The sequence below is a fragment of the Ursus arctos genome, unplaced genomic scaffold, assembly GCF_023065955.2.
Source record: "Ursus arctos isolate Adak ecotype North America unplaced genomic scaffold, UrsArc2.0 scaffold_6, whole genome shotgun sequence".
In the NCBI taxonomy this organism is placed as follows: domain Eukaryota; kingdom Metazoa; phylum Chordata; class Mammalia; order Carnivora; family Ursidae; genus Ursus; species Ursus arctos.
In genome coordinates this window covers 24415196-24441154 of record NW_026623078.1, presented here as the reverse complement: position 1 = coordinate 24441154, position 25959 = coordinate 24415196, and the positions used below count along the sequence as shown (strand labels likewise).

At 35.5% G+C, this 25959-nt stretch overlaps 1 protein-coding gene and 1 non-coding gene across 6 annotated transcripts in view; both read left to right on the top strand.

Annotated features, from left to right (window-relative positions):
- The first annotated feature begins 2400 nt into the window (after positions 1-2400).
- PPP1R42 (protein phosphatase 1 regulatory subunit 42) overlaps positions 2401-25959 on the top strand; it is a 45152-nt gene continuing 21593 nt past the window's right edge. Inside the window, exons 1-6 of one of the 5 annotated variants that reach the window (XM_048216461.2) lie at positions 2401-2722; positions 4044-4151; positions 7786-8002; positions 11022-11188; positions 12276-12414; positions 15759-15875. In XM_048216461.2, coding sequence (XP_048072418.1) covers positions 7874-8002; positions 11022-11188; positions 12276-12414; positions 15759-15875 — 552 coding nt within the window. In that variant the 5' untranslated portion in view covers positions 2401-2722; positions 4044-4151; positions 7786-7873. The remainder of the gene's footprint in view (positions 2723-4043; positions 4152-7785; positions 8003-11021; positions 11189-12275; positions 12415-15758; positions 15876-25959) is intronic. The other 4 variants (XM_026516389.4, XM_057308143.1, XM_057308145.1 and 1 more) reach the window with 4 other exon arrangements.
- On the top strand, positions 7009-7138 carry LOC125282264 (small nucleolar RNA SNORA51). The gene has a single exon (XR_007189416.1). It is a non-coding gene; the product is annotated as a small nucleolar RNA SNORA51 (small nucleolar RNA).

Sequence of the window (25959 nt, the reverse complement as noted above, 5' to 3'; positions counted from 1 at the left end):
ACAGGAATTATATTTTACATCTTAATGAGAAAATACTTTCCCTTAAGCTTAACTTGTTGCATTAAAAAAAAACTAATTAGTAATTTGGCGATTTTTCAAAAGATTAATTAATTAAATACCACCAGTCACAAAGAGATTTCCAATTCCATGAAGATCAGAATCCAAAATGAACTTTCAGAATAATAATCTTATCATTTTTTAAAACCCTGATTACTAAAAAAAAAAGAAAGAAACAGTCATAATCCTACCATCAAGAAATAACCATTATTACATATTTTGGTATAGAGGTATAGATCTTTACAGATCTACAACTAAATCTTTACATGCATAGATGTAGATATATATCCTTTTAGACATTTAAATGTGTATATAATTTTACCACAAATAAGATCATACTTTTTTATGATATATGAAAATGTTACAAAACAATGAGTAACAGAGCAACTGATTTTCAGTGAAGTATTGCTAAACATGTTTCCAGCAAAGTAATCTTAGCAGCAATTGCGTTTAAGTGAGTGCTACACAGAACATGGAACAGCCCTGCTTACATTGTTAAAGCTGTTCCCAAATGAATGACCTACAAAACAAGTAAAAAGGTTATCTGATTTGTGCGCTAGTATTTTAGTCATATTATTTTAATCATTCTTTTACTTTCTTGCATCCTTCCATAGCTTTTTATTCTTTAGGTACCCCTCCTCCTCAAACTCTTTACCTAGTATCTGAATCTAACTTATTAGTTTCTGAATCACTGAATTATTATTTGTTCTCAGAACAAATCTCACCTCTGATGACTCTGCCTCTGACATGTTAACCAGCTTTGCTTTCCTCTTCCATCCAAACTAGTTGGCATAGTTATTGACTTCCTATTTCCCTTTTCCCTACTTTCTCCCACACTACCATTTATGACCACGTGGTTTCAATGATTACTTCTATTCCGGAAACTATTAAACCTATCTCACTCCATACTTAACATGTATAAACCAAACTCATCCACTTCCCCTCAAATTACTTGCCACCTCTCCTCTTTCTCTAGTATCATTTCTTTATCCTAGCTAACACCCAGGAATTATCTTCAACTTCTTCCTCCCTTTTTATCCTATCAATCTCTATTAAACTGTGTTTCAAGATGCCTCCTAAACTTGTTCATTCCTTGCCACACCCTTTGCCTTCAACTTAATCCAGGCCAAAATTCCCCTCACAACTGGATTTTAGCAAATGTTCTGAATGGAGTAAGGATTCATTTGTTTGTATCCCCCTATGTTTCCTTCTAGCCTACTCTTACTGTTAATAGTCAGTGAGGTATAAGGAAAGGGGACTTGAGCCTGAAATCAGGCGCCCAAGGGTAAATTCCCTCTCTGCCACCTCAGATGTGACCTTCGCACATTTCTTTCCTTCCTCTAGGCCTGGAAGTTTCCTTATTTGCAAAATGGCAAGTTGGACTGTCACAGGGGCTCTAAGTTCCCTTGCAACTCTAAAAGTCTTCTATTCTGATGTTTCTTTGTTCAAGGAACAGCAGTGACACCTTTCCACTGTTGCCCACACCCACCCTCACCTTCTCCCCTCCCCCCTTTTCCACTAGGATCACAAATGTTATTGTTTTCCAGCTTTCACTGTCCCTTACATCCAGATTGTTCAATTCAACATATCCCTAATGAGCCCCAGTCTTCCTATTGTAAATGTCAGTTCCTTACTCTATTGTTCTCCTTCATTTATAAATTATTCATTTTACAAACATTTATGGAGTGACCGCTAATGTACAAGGCACTCTTCTAGGTCCGGAGAATAGAGAAGTTAAGGCATAATCCTTGCCCTCAAAGAATTTACCATCTTATTGCAGACAATGGGTTAGTAACAAATACATAGTAATGTATTAAGTACTATGCTAAAGAATTTAATGCATCCTAATTGCTTTGGGTGCAGAAAAGAACAACACTTACAAGACTGAGTACATAGGAAACCTTCAGAAAGGATGTTTTAATTCCAAGCTGGGTCCTTGAAACTCAAAAGGGAAAATAAGAATTAAGGAAATAAGGTGTGTCCTATTGCTACCTTGAGGAGCGATGAGGAGCGGGGAAATTTCTTTTAAAACAGGGCACATTGGGCCAAGTGTCAGATTGGAATACTGGAGAACGGAAAGCCAGAAGCAAGCAGTGAAGCTTATCATTAGGAACAATTAGAATGTTACCCTATGGACTTTGGGTTTTACCCGAGGAAAGGGTGGAGTATGGGTTGTACTTTGGTTCAGACAATTTCCTGGTCTGTTACTGGGAAAAGGTGGTTGTTGGGCGCTGAAACATTCAAAGCTGACAGAAGGATAATCCGGTAGGGGGAAATCGTGTCCTGCCAAACACTGTTTTAGCAACTGTTTGATTCACTAAACCGCTAATATGACCGATGCCTCACGACCTCACCAAGCTAACTGGCTCCACTCAAACCCCGTCTAATGGCCATCAACCTCCCGCCTTCGCGTCACAGTGACCCGCGCCAGGCCACAGCTGAGGGCGCTTCCGGAGACATCGCGAGATTTCCCGGAAACTGTGGCCCTGGCAAGAGCGTCCGGTCACCTGGCAACAGCACCTGGGCTTCTGAGGAACCCGGCGCCAAAGAAATTTACAAACTTGACTTCCAGGCTCGGCTCATCCCGCAAGTGGTGAGGTGCCTTCAGGGAAGAAACGTGGGGACTGAGGAAACCTAGAGCCACGTTTCTCAAACTTGCCTGCCAGTAAGACTTTCTTGGGTCACTGGTTAAAATGAAAATCCCTAAGCCTTATCTCTAGACATCTAGAATTTCCAGAAAATCAGTCTGGAAGTTTTTACAAATAGCTAGAATCGGGCAAGGCTGGGAAACAGCTCCAGAGGAGGGAGACACGGGTGGAGGGGTGGTCGCCGAGCTGAGGGAGCGGGATCTGTGAGCACGGATCTGTGAGCACGGAGTTCGAAAAGGAAAGCCTGAGAGCCGGACCGGTGATTTAGAGCTTTGGGAAGCCAGTGAGCCTGGGGCTCGCTAAGAGAAATATACAAACTAAATTTGGAAACATCCACTGCCTGTAGCCTGTGGGAGCCCCGAGAGATAAATTAAGGCAAAGGGTCCACTAAAATGGATTCCCAGAGCCTGTAAAGCAGCTCTAAACTGTCCCCCACTGGCAATCCAAAGAAAGAGAGCTATCCTAGGCAAGAGGAATCCGGAAATAACAAGTATCTAGTAGTGAAAAATTATGAGAAAGCTGTTTCTCAAACTTTGGAAATAATGAACCTCTTTTTAAAGAAAAGCAAGGACACCCTACAGGTGTTGACATAATTATTTTTATTATAATGTTCTAAAATGTGTCCAAACCCAAACTAGGTTCAATTTAAATACCCGAAGCTTATAGTACCTCTAAAACAAACTACAATACCAATAAAGTTTAAATTAATATTACATTAACAAGATGAATGGTGGTGTTTTGATAAAACTAATTCCCCTCTTGTGGATTCGACTGCTACAGTACAGGTTCTTTTGCGTGAAGTCTCTATTATTGTGTGTTATGGGTTGATTCCATTATCTCCCTTTCCATATTCAAGCCCCTGGAAAGTTTTCCTATAGCTCGTTGATGAGGTCCATTGGCCTTGATTTAATTAATACTTCATTTATATACCACATTTGCCCCTTTGCTTTTCTAATTATCTGAGAGAATTAAATTTGTTTCTATACAAACACCAGTTTGTGTACTGGAACCTAGAGACAAAATCCATTTATAGCATGGTCATTCATGAGGATTCAGATGATCCAAAATTTGTCTGTTTAAGCCCAGTTTAGAAAATAGAGTCTGAAGCAAAGACTCATATGATAGCACTTTTTTGGGGGGATTGTAATCTCAGGGAAGCAGGAGAGAAGGAAAAAAGGAATGAGAGCGATATGGAAAGAGAATAAATATAGCCCAGTATATAACCCAGAGGACCAGAGCTGCTGTCAGGGGTGAGACCTTTTGAAATTACTGTGTCTCCTAAAAGTCCACAGGGGAAAGAAGGGAGAATAAATAATTTGTGGTTCCTGTCTTCCACAGGTAAAAATTATCCCCATAGGACATCACCCCCTTCATAGCACAGGGTTGCTCGTGCATGGCCACCTGTACAGCAGTTTCCTGATTCAGCTGTAAGAAAGAAATCCTGGGGTAAATAATCACTTTAAGATATGCATTTTCACCACAGTTATCAGTGTAAAAATGATATTTGAAATTTCCAGAAAAAGTTCTAAAATTTTAAAATAGTAATCATATTTTTAAAATATTTTAAATATTTCAAATATATTTTTAAATATTGCATTTGTACACACTAGCTCCATAGAATGTAATTCCTAAAAGAATGTCACTTGCAGTGTCAACAAAGATATATGATCCCTAAAAATGACCAAAAAAATTATGCATGGCCTTAATTACAAGAAAATTATAAAACTATTGAAAATCATGAAAGAAGCACTCCTAAAATAGAAAGGCATACCACAGTGATGGAAAAGAAGACTCAATATGAGAGACGTGTTAGTACTTCACAAACTGTTTATAAATTCAATGCAATTCCTAACAAAATCCTGACAGGATTTTTCATGGAACGTGATAAATCTATTTTAAAATGTATACGAAAGATTTAAGGAGGAGAGGATTCTGGGACTACAGCAGATTAGGAAGCATCTGTTTCCCCACCTACACAACAACTGCATTGACAGAATCTGTCTGGTGTAAATATTTTAGAACCTGGAGTCTACTGAAGGTTTACAGCTTCCAGGGGAAGACTTAGCTATTAAGCCTCAATAAATTTCGGTCAATTTCAGCTCTACAGCAGCTATTCATCCCCTACACCCCACACCGTAGCAGGAAGCTACGCAGGGGTTTCTGGAGTATCTTACACACAGCTTGCAGTAGCCAAAATAGGCAAAAAGCATACTAGCCACCAAACATCAAGGATCTGTCCTCTGACCACTGATTGCTGCTTCTGATCACAGGAATGCAGACAAAATGTGCAAAGCAAAACCTAAATATGTCTACAAGAAAAAGAAAAAAAGGTCTTTCTCTTAAAATGTAGATAGAGAACGAGTTACTAAATAAGCCACAAAAAGCATAAAACACAAGCAAAAAAAAATGATACACCTGACCACATTAAAAATATATAGCTTCTGGTTTTTTAGAAGATGCCGTTAAACACAAACTGGGAGGAAAAAAAAAAAGGAGAAAAGACAAACTATAATCGGGGAATAGATATTTGCTATATATATAATCGATGATATATTGGTATCTGATAAAAATATAGTGTATCTAAAAATTACTTATAAAAACACAACCCATAAGGAAAAATGGGCAAAATATAAGAAACCACAATTAACAGAAAAGGAACAACACGTGGCGATAAACAGGAAAAGACCCTCAATCTCTAGTAATTATAAAACACAAATTAAAACACAAGGAGGAGATGAGACTACTGATCTGGCTGTTTTCAAATCCCTTTTTTGTTTTATTTTTACATACAAAAAGATCTGAGGAAAAACAGAAATAATGAAATATCACTTCACACCCACCAGATTGGCAAAAAGCCATTATCAAGTGCTGACACTGGCATAGATTGCATTGTAAAGCAATCGGAACTCTCTTAACTGCACTGGTAAAACTCCTTCGGAGAAAAATTTGGCCATTAATAGTGGAGTTAAAAATGTGCAACCCAGAAATAGCCACTCCCAGTTTTAAACCCTAAAAAAACTCTTGCACATGTGCTAAAAATGACATGTATATAAGAATCATAAAAGCAACACTGCAAAAGAAGAAAAAAAAACACCCAAAGATCTATCATCATCAGAAATAAATTCCTTACAATCGAATGTTATACAGCAATACAAATATTCTAGAGCTATACATATCAACTCTGATGATTCTCACAAATGAAACATTAAGCAAAAAAGAAAGCTGGAATCAGAATAGTACCATTTATGACTGTAAAAATATATTTTAAAAAGTACTATATGTTGTTTAGCTAAACATACATCTATAGTAAAAGTATAAAGGCATGAATCTAACTCTAAACTCTAAAAATAAGAGACATCTAACCCTAAACACTAAAAAGAACAGGGAGAAAGGTATAGAAGGGTTCTAAATGTATTTATAATGTTTTCTATTTTAAGGTGGCCTGTAGGTCCATGACTGTGGTGTTACTCTTTACACTTTCATCATGAAATATTTTTAAGGCAATATTAAGAAAAGGGTTTTTTTACTTAATTAGAAACTTTGTTCAGAATATTATTGTCATGTTTGAAATTTGATCTGTAAACAATAATCTTAAATTTTTGTTATAAAATGAATTCATGCAAATTTCAAAAATCTACAAAGATTTAATAATTTTATTCTATAGATTACATTTTGCATTCTGAAGTATATAAGGATACAGTCCATATCTTCAAATATTGTATTGTGGGCATTTATATAATATAGCCTGGGTAGCTATATGTCAATGTATGAGAATGCAAATTGGAATCCATCCTCTACTAAATTCATTTTTCCTCCAAAGTATTGATTTCATGTCCAGAATATGATGCAAATTGAGGGGTTTTGTTGGTTAAATTCCAGATACATGAGAATAATAATGCTTAATTTTAAACTATACTTTAAAAAATACAGTAAATTTTACAAAACTGGGATATTTATCACTTGAATAGCTATACTTCCTGGATGATTGGAAAAAATGGGTTACTTTAAACTTATGGACCACATATGGATCTCTTACATAAAGCAATATTTTATTAATTAATTTTATTAATAGTATGTTCCCCTTATTTAATAGCCCTAATGTATTCCAGGTGAAACAGTGAAGTAAATAGTATTCAGCTTCTCTGTGAACAAAACAATAAAATAATGTGATAGCAAGCATTCGCTGACCTATGTACCAGGCACCATGCAGAATATTCTATACATGATTATCTTATGTAATCTTCACAATATCTCTTGGAAGTAGGTGCCATTATTCTAATTGTATAAGAAACAGAGGTAACATAGCCCCCTGGTGCTTACCACAGGCTGTGTTCTTACATGGACTGTACAGAAAGAGGAAGCAGAGTAAACCCACCAAAAACATCTCAGCCCAGGCCCGTTGCCTGGTCTGTACTGTGAGTGGGGGGACACGGGGGAAAAATACAAACCGATATACCGTGCCCAAGATTGCCTGACCAGGGGGCAATGGAGCCAAAATCTGAACCCAGGCAGTCTGGACTGAAAAATACTGTCTTATGTTGCCTCTTTGTGGATTACAGTTGTAGTAACATAACAAAATTTCAAGGCCAGCTCCATTTTCAAGTGTTTTGCACTATTGTCCTATGTACAAACTCAAGGTTTTTGCACGATGTGTTCTGTTTTGAGGGTTTAGAAAATATGATCGCCATGGGTACTATGGAAAAAGGAGCCAGATGACTACTGCCTTGAGTAGTTTGAGACAAATCTCTGGGCCTTCGTTTCTTCACATGAGAACATGAGATGATATTTCTTGAGAGGAAAAAAATCCTTTAAAAGATGCCCACAGTAACAACTCAGTACTAGGGAGAGGAAAAGATTTAAAAGTAGAAGTGAATGAGCACTGTATATTTAATTAATTTTGGTGTTTTAAATCTTTTTATAAAAAGAATTAAGTCTATAAACTTAGAAAATACCTAAGTGCCTTTAAAAATGTCTCTGAAGTAGCTTATCAAATAGTTTTATATAAGAAAATTTAAAAGTCAAAATAATTTTTTCTAAATTACCATGTATATAATACTCCTTTTCTTTCTTTCATTTTTAGAAAGTTGGGCATAAAACAATGCCTTGACCTGCTTTTGACATGGTATCAGAGCCGAGCTACTGCTGAGAGTTTGATTTATAGAGAAATCATGGTTCGACTAACCTTGGATCTAATTGCCAAAAATAGCAAACTTAAACCCCGAAAAGAAGAAACCACTTCACAATATCTGAAGAAAATAACTCATATAAATTTTTCAGACAAAAATATAGATGCAATAGTAAGAATTCTGAAATTATTTCCTATTTTTACATAATTAATAATGTAAAGTTTAAAAATTGATATCAGAAAATACATTCTTATTAACTATACTTTGATCATACTTATTAACTGTATTTTGATTAGTAAATTGTATTTTCATTTTAATTTCCTGCTTTTGATGTTAAAATTATTAAACTAAGGCTCTATAAAATATACCATCATGATTGTTAAATATACGTGCTAAATATATATGTCCCTCTGAAATATTCTATAATGTAGCAAACTAGATATGAAAGTGTATGTTGGAAAATAATTTCGAAGATAATACTTTTGTATAATTCCAGATCCTTGGAATATGAGTTTTTTGTAATAAGACAGCAAGAATTAACTATGCAAATGCCATATTTCAAAACTTTTAACAGTGAAATCTTTTTCACTCATAATTTAACTGGTTATATAAATGGAGGTTATACTATAATTTATCAGACAAGATTATGTTTGCTTGGATACACTCTTGACACTATATGTTCACTGTGTTAAGCTAATTCTTGGCTTTAATTTGGGAAACTTTAAAAGGAGCAATAACCCTTTTAGGCCATTTGTATTGGTGTCCGCTGTCTACAATAAAATGTTAAAGACTATAGATAAGAGAAATTTCCTCAGAAATTTAAGGTACATGAGGGCAGGGATGATGTCTATTTCACATCCCTCTAAATCCCCCACCCAACACAGTGCCTAACCCATATTAAGTGCTTAGTAAATGTTTATCAAAATGAATGAAAAAAATACCAAAGCCTCAGGCACAACTGTCAATTAACTTTTTTTGCCGAGACTCTACTAAGTTCCTATTCTGTATTTCTTTCCACTTTCTTTTTTTTTTTTAATTCTATTTTATTTTATTTGTCAGAAAGAGAGCACGAGCGAAAGCGCACAATCAGGGGGAGCAGCTGGCAGAGGGAGAAGCAGGCTTCCTGCTGAACAAGGATGTGTGGGACTCAATCCCAGGATCATGATCTGAGCCAAAGGCAGACACTTAACCGACTAAGTCACCTAGGCGTCCCTTCTTTCCATTTTCTTAGTGATTCTTCTCCCCATGAATCCAATTGCCCAGAAAACTCTCTATCTCATTATAGCATGACAGACTTGCCTTCTGCAGAGAGCCTGTTTTGTTCCCTCACAATCAGTGCTCCTTTGGTTTAGATGATCTTTTTTAGGAGGAAAGCAAACTAGTTACAGTTAACCCTAGAACAATACAGGGGTTAGGGACACCAACACCCCCACACTCCCCAACACCCTACCACCCAACACAACTGAAAATCCTTGTATAACTTTTGAGTCCCAAAAACTTAACAACTTAATGGTCTATTGTTTACCAGAAGTCTTGATAACATAAAGTCAATTAACACATATTCTGTATATATATTATATACTGTATTCTTACAATAAAGTAAGCTAGAGAAAAGAAAATGTTATTAAGAAAAATCATAAGGAAGATAAAATACATTACAGTATTGTACAATATTTATCAAAAAATAATCCCTGTATAAGTGGACCCATGTAGTTCAAATCCATGTTGTTCAAGGGCCAACTATAATTCAGTTGGGCACCTGGGTGGCTGGGTGGCTCAGTTGGTTAAGTGTCCCACTCTTGATTTCAGCTCAGGTCGTGATCTCAGGGTCCTGAGATTGGGCCCCATGTTAGGCTTTGCACTGGGCATGGAGCCTGCTTGGGATTCTCTCTGTCCTTCCCCCCACCCTATCGCACGCAGGTGCACCAGTGCTCGCTATCTCACCAAAAAAAAAAAAAAAAAAAAAAATCACACTAAGATAAGAATACCTGGTAAACTTAAAATACCCAAGATGTGTTTATATTTTTAAAATATTGTTAATAAAACCTGACACTTTTCAGATTCAATTTTTTTTAAAAATAATCTCTATGCCCAATGTGGAGCTTGAATTTACAACCCCAAGACCAAAAGTTTCAGGCTCCACAACTGAGCCAGCCAGGTAACCCCAAGCTGGGGTACTCTGAGCATCACTTCACTTCACCTCTTGCTGAATTACTCTAGGTTGACTCTACCACTGCATAAGAAATGGCAGACTTTAAAAAATACCTTTAATTATTTTCTTATCTCAAAAGTAACTAGCATGCATTTCTATGAAATACACATAAAAAGAAACTGACGTAATCCCATCATGCAGAGAAAACCACTATTAACGTGTAGGTGATGTCCTTCCAGTCTTTTTTCTAGGCATGTATTCATATAATTTTATGATAGTGGTTCATATTGAATGTACTATTTTCATTCTGAGATCTACAAAATATTACTAAAGAAACTAAAGGATATCTAATGGCTAAACAGTATTCCCTTCAAAAGCATTATCATAGTTTATTAATCTACTGCTCTTGACTATCTATATGACTTCTCATTTTCAGTATCACAAACTAGTTTACGTCTAATCCTACAGAAAGATTAAGACCTGATTTATAGGAGTGTCTGGGTGGCTCAGTTGGTTAAGTGTCTGCCTTCGGCTCAGGTCATGATCTTAGGGTCCTGGGACTGAGCCCCGCTTTGGGCTCCCCTCTCAGAGGGAGTCTACTTCTCCCTCTGCCTCTACCCCTACTCCCCCACCTCCGCTCATCATGCTCTCTCTCTTGCTCTCTCTTGCTCTCACTCTTTCTCTCTCAAATAAATAAAATCTTGGGGAAAAAAACCTGATTTATAATGCTGAAGCAATAATTTGTTAAAAGCTTCAACTTCTAGAGGAACCTAATTGCTTCCGAGGAAACTGCTTGCCCTAGGAAAATCTTTCTTAACAAATACAATTTTATTGATATAGTTACAGAATACTAAAGCCTAGGACTAATTTTACAATCATTCTAGACTTGTTTTGACTATGCTAAGAACAGAGAAATATTGTTCTTTTATATTAAACTTAAGGAAATTTGCAGAATGATTAAGTGAAAAACTTTCTTAAAAACAAACTTCTAAATTTTCAGGAGAAATTAAGTATGACCTGTTTTTGTTTTCCTTTTAGGAAGACCTCTCTCCTTGCAAAAATCTTAGTGTTTTATATTTGTATGATAACCGTATTAGTCGAATGACTAACTTGAATTATGCTACAAATCTGACCCACTTATACCTACAGAACAACTGTATTTCATATATAGAGAACCTCAGGTCACTAAAGAAACTGGAAAAATTGTAAGTGCTTTTATTTTTAAGGAATGTAATCGTTTGTCATCATTACAGTAATATTTTTGCATGCAGGCCTCTCCACTACCTGCAGTTTTGTGGAACAGGCCTCAATTTTTATTCTCTTGTAGTATTATTAGTATAAAATAAACTGTTACACATGTAATACTTGGCAATATGTTTCATTGGGCCTGATAAAGTTTTGTTTTGCAGGAGGGTGAGTTGTCTTAACCACTTATAAGGATACCTAAATCATCCTTAAAGACTCAACTGGTGAAAAAAGTTTCCATGGAAACCTGATGAGCTTTCCTTTCAGAATCACGCATCTCAAGGGGGCAGGGTCATAGAGTTGATACTGTTGATTTAGGTTTGATTGTAAAAAGGCATTTACTGCCTATAATGATTTTAATTCAACAACGAAGATTGGAGGAATTATCAGTGCTTCTCAAAAAGTGGGCCAAGAACCTCAGAATGCGAAGAGAGTGGTGTAGAAAAATGCTAATTAAAAATGCAGTTTGCTGGGTTCTGACCTAGATAGCCAAACAAGAATCTCTAGTGTTAGGCCCCCAAATTTTCCATTTTTAAACCTAATACCCAGGGGGTGCCTAAGTGGCTCAGTTGGTTAAGTGTCTGCCTTCAGCTCAGGTCATGATCTCAGGGTCCTGGGATGGAGCCCTGTGTTGGTCTCCCTCCTCAGCAGGGAGTTTGTCTCTTCCTCTCCTCACACCTCCATGCTCTCTCCACTCTGTCTCTCAAATAAATAAATAAAATCTTCAAAAAAAAAAACAAAAACAAAAAAACCAAACCCTGCTATCCAGATGATTCTTCACCCTAACATATAAAAGGAGTACCAGTAGATCATTTAATAAGGACTATTCCAATTCTCTCACTTTAAAAAAAAATAAACTTATTTCTTAGACTAAATAAAGTGTCAGAATCATATAAATAAACCTTTCACTGATTCATTACTAAGAATATTCCACATATTTCCACATACGTAATTTTCACTCAGCTTAGTGATTGTTAATGTTTTTATCATGTTTACAGACTATGATGTTTTCAGAATGTATATTTAAAATTGTTTTATATTTTGCAGGTATCTGGGAGGCAATTATATTGCTGTCATAGAAGGTTTGGAAGGATTAGAAGGACTAAGAGAGCTTCATGTGGAGAGTCAGAGGCTTCCTCTTGGAGAAAAGCTTCTGTTTGATCCAAGAACTCTTCATTCTATGGCAGTAAGGCCACATTTGAGTATTCTGACAAAGAATTTAGTTATTAACAGTTATAATGGAAAAGAAAGGTAGCAAAGGTATATTTGGATATTTGGACATTATATATACTCTGTATGTTTATATAGCCAATGGAGAATTTTTTAATTTAAATTCAATTAGCCATTAGATGTGGTGTTCAATAATTTATCAGTTGCATATAACACCCAGTGCTCATCACATCACGTACCTCTTTAATGCCCATAACCCAATTACCCCACATCCCCACTCTCCTTCCCTCCAGCAACCCTTGGTTTGTTTCCTATAATTAAGAGTCTCTCGTGGTTTTTCTGCTTCTCTGATGACTTCCCATTCAGTTTTCCCTCCCTTCCTCTATGATCCTCTGCACTGTTTCTTATACTCCACATATGAGTGAAACCATATGATAATTGTCTTTCTCTGACTGACTTATTTCACTCAGCAATAATGCCCTCCAGTTCCATCCATGTTGATGTAAATGGAAGTATTTATCCTTTCCGATGGCTGAGTAATATTCCATTGTATATATATCACATCTTTATCCATTCATCTGTCATTAGACATCTGGGCTCTTTTCACAGTTTGGCTATTGTGGACATTGCTGCTATGAGCATTGGGGTCACTACATTTGTTATCTTTGGGGTAAATCCCTAGTAGTGCAATTGTTGGGTAGTAGGGTAGCTCTATTTTTAACTTCTTGAGGAAACTCCATACTATTTTCCAGAGTGGCTGCACCAGCTTGTGTGCCCACCAACAGCGTAAGAGGGTTCCCCTTTCTCTGCATCCTCATCAACATTTGTTGTTTCCTGACTTGTTAATTTTAGCCATTCTGACTGGTGTGAGGTGGTATCTCAATGTGGTTTGGATTTGTTATTTCCCTAATGCCGAGTGATGTTGAGCACTTTTTTCATGTTTCTGTTGGCTATTTGTATGTCTTCTTTGGAGAAATGTCTTTTCAGGTCTTCTGCCCATTTCTTGATTGGATTATTTGGGGTTTGGGTGTTGAATTTGGGAAGTTCTTCATAGATCTTGGATATTAGCCCTTTATCTGACAAGACATTTGCAAATACCTTCTCCCATTCTGCAGGTTGCCTTTTAGTTTTGTTGACTCTTTTCTTTGCTGTGCAAAAGCTTCTTATCCTGATGAAGTCCCAATAGTTTATTTTTGCTTTTGTTTCCCTTGCCTTTGAGACGTGTCTAGCAAGAAGTTGCTGCAGCCAAAGTCACACAGGTTGCTGCCTGTGTTCCCCTTTAGGATCTTGATGGATTCTTGTCTCACATTTAGGTCTTTCATCCATTTTGAGTCTATTCTTGTGTATGGTGTAAGAAAATCGTCCAGTTCATTCTTCTACATGTGGCTGTCCAATTTTCCCAGCACCATTTATTGAAAAGACTGTCCTTTTTCCATTGGATATTCTTTCCTGCTTTGTTGAAGATTAGTTGACCATAGAGCTGAGGGTCCATTTCTGGGTTCTCTGTTCTGTTCCATTGATCTATGTGTCTGTTTTTGTGCCAGTACCCATTACCATCTTGATGATTCAGCTTTGTAATATAGCTTGAAGTCCAGGACTGGGATACCACCAGCTTTGGTTTTCTTTTTCAACATTCCACTGGCTATTCAGGGTCTTTTCTGGTTCCAATCAGCTGAGAATTTATTTGAGGATTAAAACTAACTTTTCTCACATAATTTCTTAGAGACTCAGCAGCTATAAAGTGGGAATAATAATGCCTGCCTCTACGGTACTAAAAGGATCAAAAGGATTGTGGAAAGGTTATGTAAATTATTAAGTTCTAATCCAGATGTCAGTTCATTCATAATTTCAGCTTTGGTGATTATCATGATTCAAAATTTAAAATACTAGGAAAAAGCCTAAGGAAAGAGTCATGCACAATTATTTGGCAAATTTTAAACAACCTAGAGAATCGTGATGATGATAATTGTTTTATCGCTGGATTCTAATTTGATTGTATGTTGCACTACATACAGCTCTGCCTCATCAGAAGCAGGTAGATCTGGGAGCACCAGATTTGATGCTCCAGCTGTGACCTGACACCCAGATACATTGTGAAGGTGTTACAATTAGTTGAGAACCCAGAGGGCGCAATGGAGGATTTTGCTAATTTTCAAAATGGGATTTGTTAGGATCCGCTACCTTCAATTCTGGGGCAAGAGATGTAAAGGGAACATGGTTGTATGTTTATAGATTTCATTGGCTTTATTTTAGAGGCCCCAGAAACAGAGGGCAATTAGAAGGAACATGATTGTGTGTTTACAGATTTCATTGGCTTTATTTTAGAAGGCCCAGAAACAGAAGGCAATAGAAGGTTTGTGAACCAAATTTATAAAAACTGAAAAATAGTCCTTTAAATTGGAAAAGAAAGAAGTGATCTGATTTCTGTCCTACCCGCTCCCTATCCTCCCCATAGAATCAGCTCACCTCAACTGACCCAAATAAATTGATCCCTCTATGGGGATGGTCAGTTTTATTACAAACATCAGTACAAGCATTTTTGCTTGCTGAATTTTTGCAAAGATCGAAACAGATTCCAAAATTCTAAATATAAGGCATAATTTTTTAAGTTGCATTTAAATTCTTAAAAAGTATCAAGAAGTATTTTCTCTAAAGGTTGGCTATATGGATGCCTTGGTGGGTAGACTCAATCTTGGTAGAGATTATTAGGCCATAGATTTTAAGATGGCTTTGGTTTAGTGTTGCTCTGTTGTGTATTTATGTCCTCACTCACAGCTGATGTTCATACTGCTTGTTAATTAGCTAAATATTATTTTAAGTGCCTTCTGAACATATGGATTGTCAAGAGAAAACTATATAGAGAGATAAAGATAAAAATTAAACCAGATAACCTTTTAGTCACTTTTCCTATTTAGAAAAACAGACAAAAACTATTTTTTTCTATGTAAGTACAAGTCATAGTGGCATTTAACACAAAATGATAATTTGCTTAAACTGAAATAAGCATTTTTCTACAGTGTTATCATTTGTTCGTTGGGGCATCTTTTTTCTTTCTTTGCTTCTTGATTCCTGGCTTCTTTTTTCTATAAATTTCTTTTATATTCTAGAAGAGGAAAATCAGACTTATGAAGGAACTTTAGACAAAAATAATAAGTCATATCACAATTACTAAAGACCTTAAATTAATGTCTGAAAAAATTTGGCATAAAAACAGAATCTCCATGGCTTTTAATTTTCTTGCCTGAAGAGCAAAACAGCCTGAACTGATAAATCTTAAATTTTTCACAGATTAAGATTTCTGGTTCCTATATACAGCATTTAATTAGACTATTTACTAATGCTAATTTATTTTTCTTACAGAAATCCCTCTCTATATTGAATATCAGCAATAATAATATTGATGACATAAGAGACCTAGAAATACTGGAGAATCTTAATCAGCTCATAGCAGTTGACAACCAACTTCTGCATGTGAAGGTAGTATAAAGAAAAATTAATTTTAAAGTATTTATATGAAATTGTGATTAAAAATACTTATTTTTCTAAATATCTATAAAATTTATTACTTTAAAAACTATTCTGGATTAACTCTAAAACTAGCATATGAATCTCTACTTCTTACTGTATTTATTTGCATAAATCTGCCCTCTTACTTGGTTTTCTCTTCCATACCCCAATGTCTTCACCCCTCACCAACAGTAAGAGGATTTTCTGAGAAGGAAATATATGCTTTTTCTCTCTGTATTATTTTTCCATCAAATGTTTCCCTCTAAAGACTAGATTTCTTACCACTTAACTCTGATCTCCCAATGAATGAATTTCTAATAACTGTGATTAGACCTGAACTCTCTCCTGGCTGCTCCTCCTTGGGCAAGTATATGGATCTTGAACTTATTCTAATTTGCACTAGCTATATTCATGGCATGTTATGTCATACCATACCATATTCATTCAATTATTTATTCATTCAAATATGTACTGAACACCTACATGTCTGTCAGACACTGTACTAATCTGTGTAGATCAGAGGAAGGAAGGATGCAGTCCTGTGGCTCAAAAAACCCATAGTCAACAGCTAACAGGACTACAATGTGATTCTGTTTTCATAAGTATTGTGGTAGCACTAACTCAGCCTGGGGCTAGGGAAGGCTTCCTGGAAATAGTCATCTGTAAGCTGAGCCACTGCCATCACCTCATAATTTCTGGTATGGCAATGGGGTGGGCTGTAGTGTAATTTCTTTACCTGGAGCCACAGGAGCAACGAAGGGCTTCTTTCCCCCATAAACAGAGCTCTTGTTTTCAAAACTACTTCCAGACAGCTATCCACTGACTTTAAAAAATGTTTCCCCTGACTTGTTTCCAAATTCAGATCTATTACCTAGCTAGTCCCATAACTACTGTAAGCAGTAGATAATTATGAAAATATTACATGTATTATACTACAAATGAACTGCCCAAAATGCCCAAATGCTACTGAACAATCAGGATGGATGTTTAAAATAAAAAGACTAATAAGGAAGCATGACTCAATTAATTGTTGCAACTTACAACATGAAGGATGTAAAAAGTTCGTGGGATAAATTCTGCATTTAAAAAGATTTTAAGTTTTAGACTGCTCTTCTAGATTTTTGCCCCACTGGGCATTTTGTATTCATCAGAATTATTTAATTTTCCTATGATTTTGCAGTATTTGTCTGAATAATATGATCTTGTGATAGATCAACAGCCTTATATGAAATACACTATACATGTATATGATCCTAATCAAAGTGACAGAGCCTGAAGTCTAAGTTTTTGTCAAGTAGAGAAGACTTGTGCTGTGTGTAACATTCTTTATACACCACATGGAAAACAGGAACAGAGCAGCCAAGCACAGAAGCTCACTTTTCCTGGGGAGAGAATTCCAGTCTCCCAAACTGGCATCAATCTTAAGTGTAGTATAAGTATTTTTCCAAAGTGTTTTTGTAAGCTAGGTTCTACACACAATGCTTGGTAATGAGTGGTGAATATATTTTAAATGATCTGATGAGTTGTTAATTATAATAATTACCAAAATTCATTTCAGTTATTGTCATTATTCTTAAAGCCTTATCCTATTATGCTTTTTTTAAATGATTTTATTTATTTATTTATTTATTTATTTATTTATTTATTTATTGAGAGAGAGAACCGGAGCACAAGTGAGAGGGAGGAGGGGCAGAGCAAAAGGGAGAGAGAAGCTCAAGCAGACAGCATGGAGCCCAATGTGGGGCTCGATCTTACAACCCTGAGCTAAAATCAAGGGTTGGATGCTTAACAAACTGAGCCACCCAGGAGCCCCCCTGTTATGCTTTGAAATGAAAATAAAATGAAAGTTTGATAACAGGACAAAAATGCTAGCCTCCCAAAGGAAGTTTGATAATGGGACAAAAATGCTAGCCTCCAAAGAAGTTTTTCTGAATGACATTAAGACCAAGCTATTTCACCTACAGTGATTCTTAGGCTATGTTAATAACACATAATCAGGATAAATGTGTAACCAAAATAAATACTTTCATTACTATTGATTATTCAGCCTAATGATAAAGTCTAAATAACCAAACCCTTATTTTTTAAGATTGAACTCAATGTTACCTCCTCTGTGTTGTTTTTCCTGAACCCATCCCCATCAAGTTAATCTATTAAAAATATTTATGATATTTTATGTGCCAGGCACATGTTCTAGGCACTGGGGATACCATGATCAAGACAGACACAGGGTCTCTACCCTCAAGTAGCTTACATTAAAATGAGACAGGGGAGGCAACAGTCAGAAAATAAATAAGCACACAAGAAAAGGGCTATCAAGAAATTAAATAGGATGACATAATGTAAAAGGGGTCGGTTGATATTTTAAAACAGATTATCAAAAAAGACCTCTGAGGAAATGACATTTATGGTGAGATCTGAAGAATGATAAAGAACAAATCTGTGCAAAGAGCTAAGAACATGCCAAGCATAGAGAACAGCAAATGTAAAGATTCTGAGTATCCTAGGAACCAAAAAGAGGCCAGTTTACTGTGATAGGGGCCCCAGTGTCTAGCTGGGTCTCTAACACATTGCAAGTACTCAATAAGTAATTGTTGAATGAATGAAGAGGCAACAGTTAAATATGAGATTATGATAGGGGCCAGATCATAAAGATCTTTTAGGTCATAGTCATGAGTTTGACTTTCTTCTAAATACAATAGAAAGTCACTAAAAGGATTATAGTTCTAGAAGATTATCAGCTATGTGAAGAATGGGTTGCAAGGGCGCGCCTGGGTGGCTCAGTCGGTTAAACAACTGCCTTCAGCTCAGGTCATGATTCTGGGGTCCTGGGATTGAGCCCCACATCAGGCTCCTTGCTGAGCGGGGAGCCTGCTTCTCCCCCTGCTCGTGCTTTCTCTCTCACTTGCTCACGCTCTCTCTCAAATAGATAAATAAAATCTTTAAAAAAAATTTTTTTTAAAGAATGGGTTGCAAGAATAACAGCAAAGAGATCAGCTGGGAGACTACTGCAGAGGTTAAGAAAAGATGATTGCTTGGAGATGAAAAGGAATGGATGGACTGGAGGTATATTTTTTGATCAAACCTATGGAACTTGTTGAGTAGGCTGTACAAGAATAAAGGAAAGAGAAGAATCAAGGACAAATCCTTGTTTTTTTGTGTGAGGACGTGGGGAGACTGGTAACCTTTATAAGTTGGGAAATACAACGGAAGGAATAAAATAATTCCTTCTATTGAAATGCCTGTTGGCCTCCGAAACTGACATATCAAGTAGGCATTTGGAGTTCAAGGGAGAAGATAGGAAAGTTTGAGAGTCAACAGTATTAACAGGATAAATAAAGCTGTGAGTCTGGGTGAAAGACAGTAGGGATAGAGAATAGATGAGGCCAGAAACACTCCAATATTTAGAGATCATATAGATGAGAAGTCACTAGAAGTCAATGCTATAGAAGAAGACGAGAAAAAGAAGCTTCAAGAAAGAGGGAATTGCTCCTTGCATTTGGTGCTGTTGAGTGGCTGACAAGAGGACAGATAATATGTTGACAGAAATCCACTGGATTTGGCAAAAGTAAGATTATATCTGGTCAAGTATCATGTTTTTTTGCATATTTCAGAAATGGAGCGCTTTAAGAGGGCTTTGTATTTTTTCTTCTAACCAAAGCCACATGAACCTCTTAGAAATTTCTCTATACCTGAAACTTCTCTATACCTGAAATTTTAATATACAACAGGACAAAAATGCTAGACTCCAAATAAGATGAGATGAGAGAAGAAAAAATTTAAAAGATTACCTGGATAGAATACCTTAAAAATAAAGTTACCAGGGACAGGTTTAATTTGTGAAGAAGTTGAACCAGAGAGATGATGGTTCAAAAATCACAGCAATCTTTAAAATAGGATAGAAGAAATTAAATATTCAATACAAAGCTTAAATGATAAAACTGTATAAGTCTCCAAGAAAAAAGAGAAAAAATGGACTAACATTATCATAATAAAAAATAAATAAATAAGTAAAAAAGAAATGTAGAAAATTAATTCAGGAGAGCCAACATATGACAAATAAGAGTATAAGAATCAGAAAATAGGGGGGAAAAGGAAATAAAATTATATTTAAAAATAATATAAAGGGCCATGGTGTATTAACCAAAACACACATCATACGCACACACACACACACACACACACGCACCAGAAAGCCAGATAAAATATGTGAAATAACTTTTTCAGACACTAGAGGTGCACAGGACTGTGGACCCTAAGAAAAAGGAAACAAACAAGGTGAGCTCTCTAATTATCCCAGCTTTCTGCCTAAGGCACTTTCCAGACCACAATGCAGGAAGAGGAATAGCAAACAAGTGCCATGAAAATGTAAATCATAACTGGAGAAAAGTCACTCAAGGAAAAACATCTAGAAATGACATGGAGGATGCAATTGGAAGATAGGACTTTTAAGAAGCTATTACAAATATGGCCTAGAATTTAAAGAAAGCATGAACACAAACAGAAGAGAAAAGGAAGATGCAAAGAAAAAAGTAACTTTTGGAACTGAAAAATGGATCTAAAATGAAAAATTAATTGGATGAGATTCAGAGCACATTAGACATTAAAGAGGGCAGTTGGGGCCGCCTGGGTGGCTCAGTCATTAAGCATCTGCCTTTGGCTCAGGGCATGATCCCAGGCTCCTGGCATCGAGCCCCACATTGGGCTCCCTGCTCCTCTGGGAGCCTGCTTCTTCCTCTCCCACTCCCCCTGCTTGTGTTCCCTCTCTCGCTGGCTGTTTCTCTCTCTGTCAAATAAATAAATAAAATCTTTTTTAAAAAAATAAAAATAAGTAAAAAGGGCAGTTGTTGTGATGAGCACGGGCTGTTGTGATATTAAGTGATGAATCACTGAATACTACTCCAGAAACCAATATTGCACTCTATGTTAATTCAAATTTTTAGAAGTAGATTAGATATTACAGAAGAAATTATCAGTGAACTTACAGCCATAGCATTAGAATTACTGAAACTTAGAGGTACAGAAAGTAAAAACACTAAAAAATGAACAGAGCTTCAGTGGTTTGTGAAATATAACAAGCATTCAAACATATATGTAAATGGAGTCCTAGGAGGAGTAGGGGCAATGCTGGGGACTAAATGTTTCTGTCCCTTTACAATTTGTAAATTGAAACCTAATCCCCAGGGTGATGGTATTTGAAGGTGAGGCCTTTGGGAAATAATTAGGTCTGGAGGCTGGAGACCTTACAAATGGGATTAGAGTCTTTTTAAGAAGAGAAGGGACTATGGCTTTCTCTCTTAGCCATGTGAGGATACAATAAGAATACAGGCATCTACAAACCAGGGAGAATGCTCTCGCAAGATCACAGTATCTGCCAACACTTTGATCTTGAACTTACCAGCCTCCAGAATTGTGAGTAATCAATGCTTGTTGCTTAAGCCAACCAGTCTATGGTATTCTGTTATAGCAGCCCAAACGAAGAAGGAAGGAGAAAACAGCTTTGAAGGAATAGTGGCTCCAAGGTACCCAGAATAGTCAAAACCTTCTTGGAAAAACAAAACAAAACAAAACAAGTTGAAGTATTCACACTTTCCTATTTCAAAACTTACTACAAATCTGTAGTAACTAAGGCAGTATGGCACTGTCATCAGTATGAGATTGGGAATCCAGAAATACGCCTTCACATTTATGTTAACTGATTTTTGACAGGGACACCAAGACAACCCAATGGGCAAAGAATAGTTTTTTCAACAAATGGTGTTGAGTAATTTGGATAGTTGCATATAAAAGAATCAAATTGGATCCCTTCTATAACATAAACAAACTTCTATTCAAAATTGGTCAAAGATTTAAATGTAAGAGTTAAAACTACAAAACTCTTAGAGGAAAACATAGGGATAAATCTTTACGACCTTGTATTAGACAAAAGCTTCTTAAATACAACACCAAAAGCATAAGAAAAAAATAGATAAATTAGACTTCAACAAAATTAAAAACATTTGTGCTTCAAAGAATACCATCAAGAAAGTGAAAAATACAAGCCAAAAGACAAGCCAACAGACTGGGAAAAAATATTTGTAAGTCCTATAACTGATAATAAACATATCCAGAATATATGTATATATTAAAAAAAAAAAACCTCTCACAACTCAATAACAAAAAGACAATCCAATTTATAAATGGGCAGAGAACTTGAATAGATATTCTACAAAGAAGATATAGAAGTGGATAATATGCACATGAAAAGATACTCAACATCATTAGTCATTAGGGAAATGTAAATCAAAACCACATACACCACTTCACACCTGATAAGACAGCTATAATGAAAAAAACAGATAATAACAAGTGTTGGCAATAATGTGGAGGAATGGGGCGCTGGGTGGCTCAGTCAGTTAACTGTCTGACTCTTGGTTTCAACTCAGGTAGTGATCTCAGCGTCCTGGGATTGAGCCCCATGTTGGACTCTGCACTCAGCATGGAGTCTGTTTCCAACTATCCCCCCACTCCCACCCCACTCCCCACTTGCGTGCTCACATGCACATGTGCTCTCTCACTCTCTCTCAAATAAATACATAAAATCTTTAAAGATTATCAATTTTGTAAAACAAAAATAATAGCCACAAATCATGGATTAATGATATGTAAAAGTAAAATGTACAATAACAATAGCAAAAATGACAGGGCGGGAGGAAATGGCAGTATACTAAGGTTACATATGAAGTGATGTCATTATTTGAAGAAAGACAGTGCTTATTTAAAAATTATTGTTCTAAATCCTAAAGCAACCACTAAAATAACAAAGATGTTTATAACTAGTAAGTCAGTAATAGAGAGAAAATGAGATGCAAAAATGGGGGGAGCAGGAAAGGAGGAAAAGGGAACAGACAAGACAAATAGCAAGATGGTACTTTAAACTCAGTTATATTGGTAATTATAGTAAATGTAAATAATCTAAACATTCCAATTAAAAGGCAGAGATGGTAAGACTGGATTTTGAAAATCAAATCACGTGCTTTCTGCAAGAAATACACTTTAAATATAAATATATATGCAGGTTAAAAGTAAAATTACAGGGAAATATATACACTAAAAACAAATAATAAAATTAGAAAGCTGGAATGGCTATATTAATATAAGATAGAACAGATTTCAGGATAAGAAATATTACTAGAGATAGATCAGGAAATTTTATAATGATTAAAAAGTGCCAATTCATTAAGAATACATAACACTCCTCAAAATATATGTACCTAATAAGAGCTTCAAAATGCAGAAAGCAAAAATTGGCAGAAGAGAAACAGACAAATACATAATTAAAAGAGAGATTTCAACACTCTAAGTAGCTGGTAAATCAGTAAGGATATAAAAGATTGGTACAATACAGCCAAATGAATTAATCTAATCGACTCTCTCAGAACATTCCATCTAACAACAGCAGTTGGAATAGTCACCAAAATAGTCCATATGCTGAGCCATAAAGCAAGCTTCAAAAACTTCTGGAACTGAAATTTTACAGAGTATGTTATTTAACCACAATCGAATTAAATTAGGAATAAAGGAAAGAGATCTTTAAAATCTCCAAATATTTGCAGATTTAAAAACACATTTTTTTAAAGATTTTATTTATTTATTAGAGAGAGAGAAGGGGGAGGAGCAAAGGGAGAGGGACAAGCAGACTCTGCAGAGCTCAACGTGGGGTTCAATCTCAGGACCCTGAGGTCATGATCTGAGCTGAAACCAAGTCAGACACTTAACCAACTGAGCCACCCAGGCACCCCTAAAAACACATTTTTAAGTAACCTATGGGACAATGAAAAAAATCACAACAAAAATTAGAAAATATTTGAACTGAGTGAAAATGAAAACAAAAATTTGCAAGTTTGTAGGATGCAGGTGTGTAGTGTTTAGAGGGAAATTTATAGCTCTGAATGCCTATATTACAAAAGAGGGAAAATAATCTAACTTCCACCTCAAGAAGCAAGAAAAGTAAAGGCAAATTCAGTTCAAAAGAAGGAAATAATAATGGTAACAGCAGAAATCAATGATATAGAAATACAGACTGACTACAGAAAAATCAATGAAACTGAAAGTTGACTCTGAAAATATAAATAAAAGTAAACAATTCTAGGTGGGCTGATGAGAAAACAAAGAGAGAAGACACTACCAATATCAGAAATGAAAAATATGTCACTATAGTTAAAAGGATCATAAAGGAATGTTGTAAAGAACTTTACTTATGCCAATAAAGTTGACAGGTTAAGTAAAGCATAAATTCCTTGAATTACACAAATTAGAAGAAATAGTATATAAGTATTTATATTTAAAAATATTTAAATATAAATAATTTATATTTATAAATATTTAAATATAAATAATTTATATTTATAAATATTTAAATATAAATAATTTATATTTATAAATAAACATAAATATTTAAATGAATACTTATAAATAACGTTTCCACAAAGAAAAATCCAAACCCAGATGGCTTCGTTGATACACTCTATCACATACTTAAGAACCAAATTATACCAATCCTACACAAACTCCTTTAGAAAACAGATAACCAGGGGAAACTTCTCAACTCATGTTATCAGACTAACATCCTTCTATCCCCCAACTTCAGAAGAAAAGAAAATACAATGAATGAACTAAAGGAAAATAATATCCCTCATGAACACAGAAACACAAGTCCCTACCAAAATATTAGCAAATAAAACCCAGCAATATATAAAAAGATAATCTATAATGCCCAAGTGAGATTTATCCCAAGAATGAAAGATTGGTTTAACATTCAAATCAATGTAATTTGGGATGCCTGGGTGGCTCAGTCAGCTAAGCGTCTGCCTTCAGCTCAGGTCATGATCCCAGGGTCCTGGGATCAAGTACCACATCAGGCTCTTTTCTAAGCAGGGAGTCTGCCCCTCCCCCTGTTCATGTTCACTCTCTCTCTCTCTCTCTCTGACAAATAAATAAAATCTTTTTAAAAAATCAACATAATTCACCAAACAAAATATAGGAGAAATACGATCATCTCAACAGAGGCACAAATGCATTTTTAAAAATTCAAAGCTCATTTTGATTTTTAAAAAATTCTCCGCAAACAATAAATTGAGGGGAACTTAACCTCATAATTGGCATTCATGTAAAATCTATAAATAACATCATACCTAATGATGAAAGACTACATGCTTTCCTCCTTGAGACTGAGAATAAAGCAAGGATATTTACTCTACTTTACAGAAGTCCTGGCCACACAATAAGTCAAGAAAACAAAACAACACTCAGTTTGGAAAGGAAGAAATAAAATATCTTTACCTGCAGACTACATGATTTGATAAATGTAAAATCATAAAAATCTACAAAAAGCTATTAGAACTTATAAATTTAGCAATACCATAGGATACAAGGTCAATATGCGAAAATCAGTTTTCACACACTAGCAATAAACTGGAAAATGATTTTTTTAAAGATGCCATCTACCATTCATGTCAAAAAACATGAAAAGCATAAGAATAAACTTAAGAAAATATGTGCAAGGGCTGTACAATAAAAATTACAAAATACTGTTATGATAAATTAATGAAGAACTAAATAAATGGAGAGAAGTACCATTTCCATGGATGGGAAGACTATATTCTTAATGTGCTAATCCTTTCTAAATTAATCTATACATTCAACATAATCCCAATCATAATCCCTGCAGAATTTTTTTAAGAAATTGATTCTAAAATTTACGTGATAATGCAAAGGACCTAAAATACTGAAACAATATTGGGAGAAAGAATGACATTGAAGAACTCCTTCTACCTGATTTCATGACTTTATTGTTCCAATAATTAAGACAGTGCATTAGTGACATAGGATGGACACAGAGATCAAGATTTATAAAGAAATCACATGGTTCAACTGATTTACTTACACAGGTTCCAACATAATTCAATGAGAAGGATAAACTTTTCAACAAATGCTGGTGGAACCACTGGATATCCAAATAGAAAAAGTGAGCCTTCACCCTTCGTATCATTACAAAATGCACTCAAAGTGGATC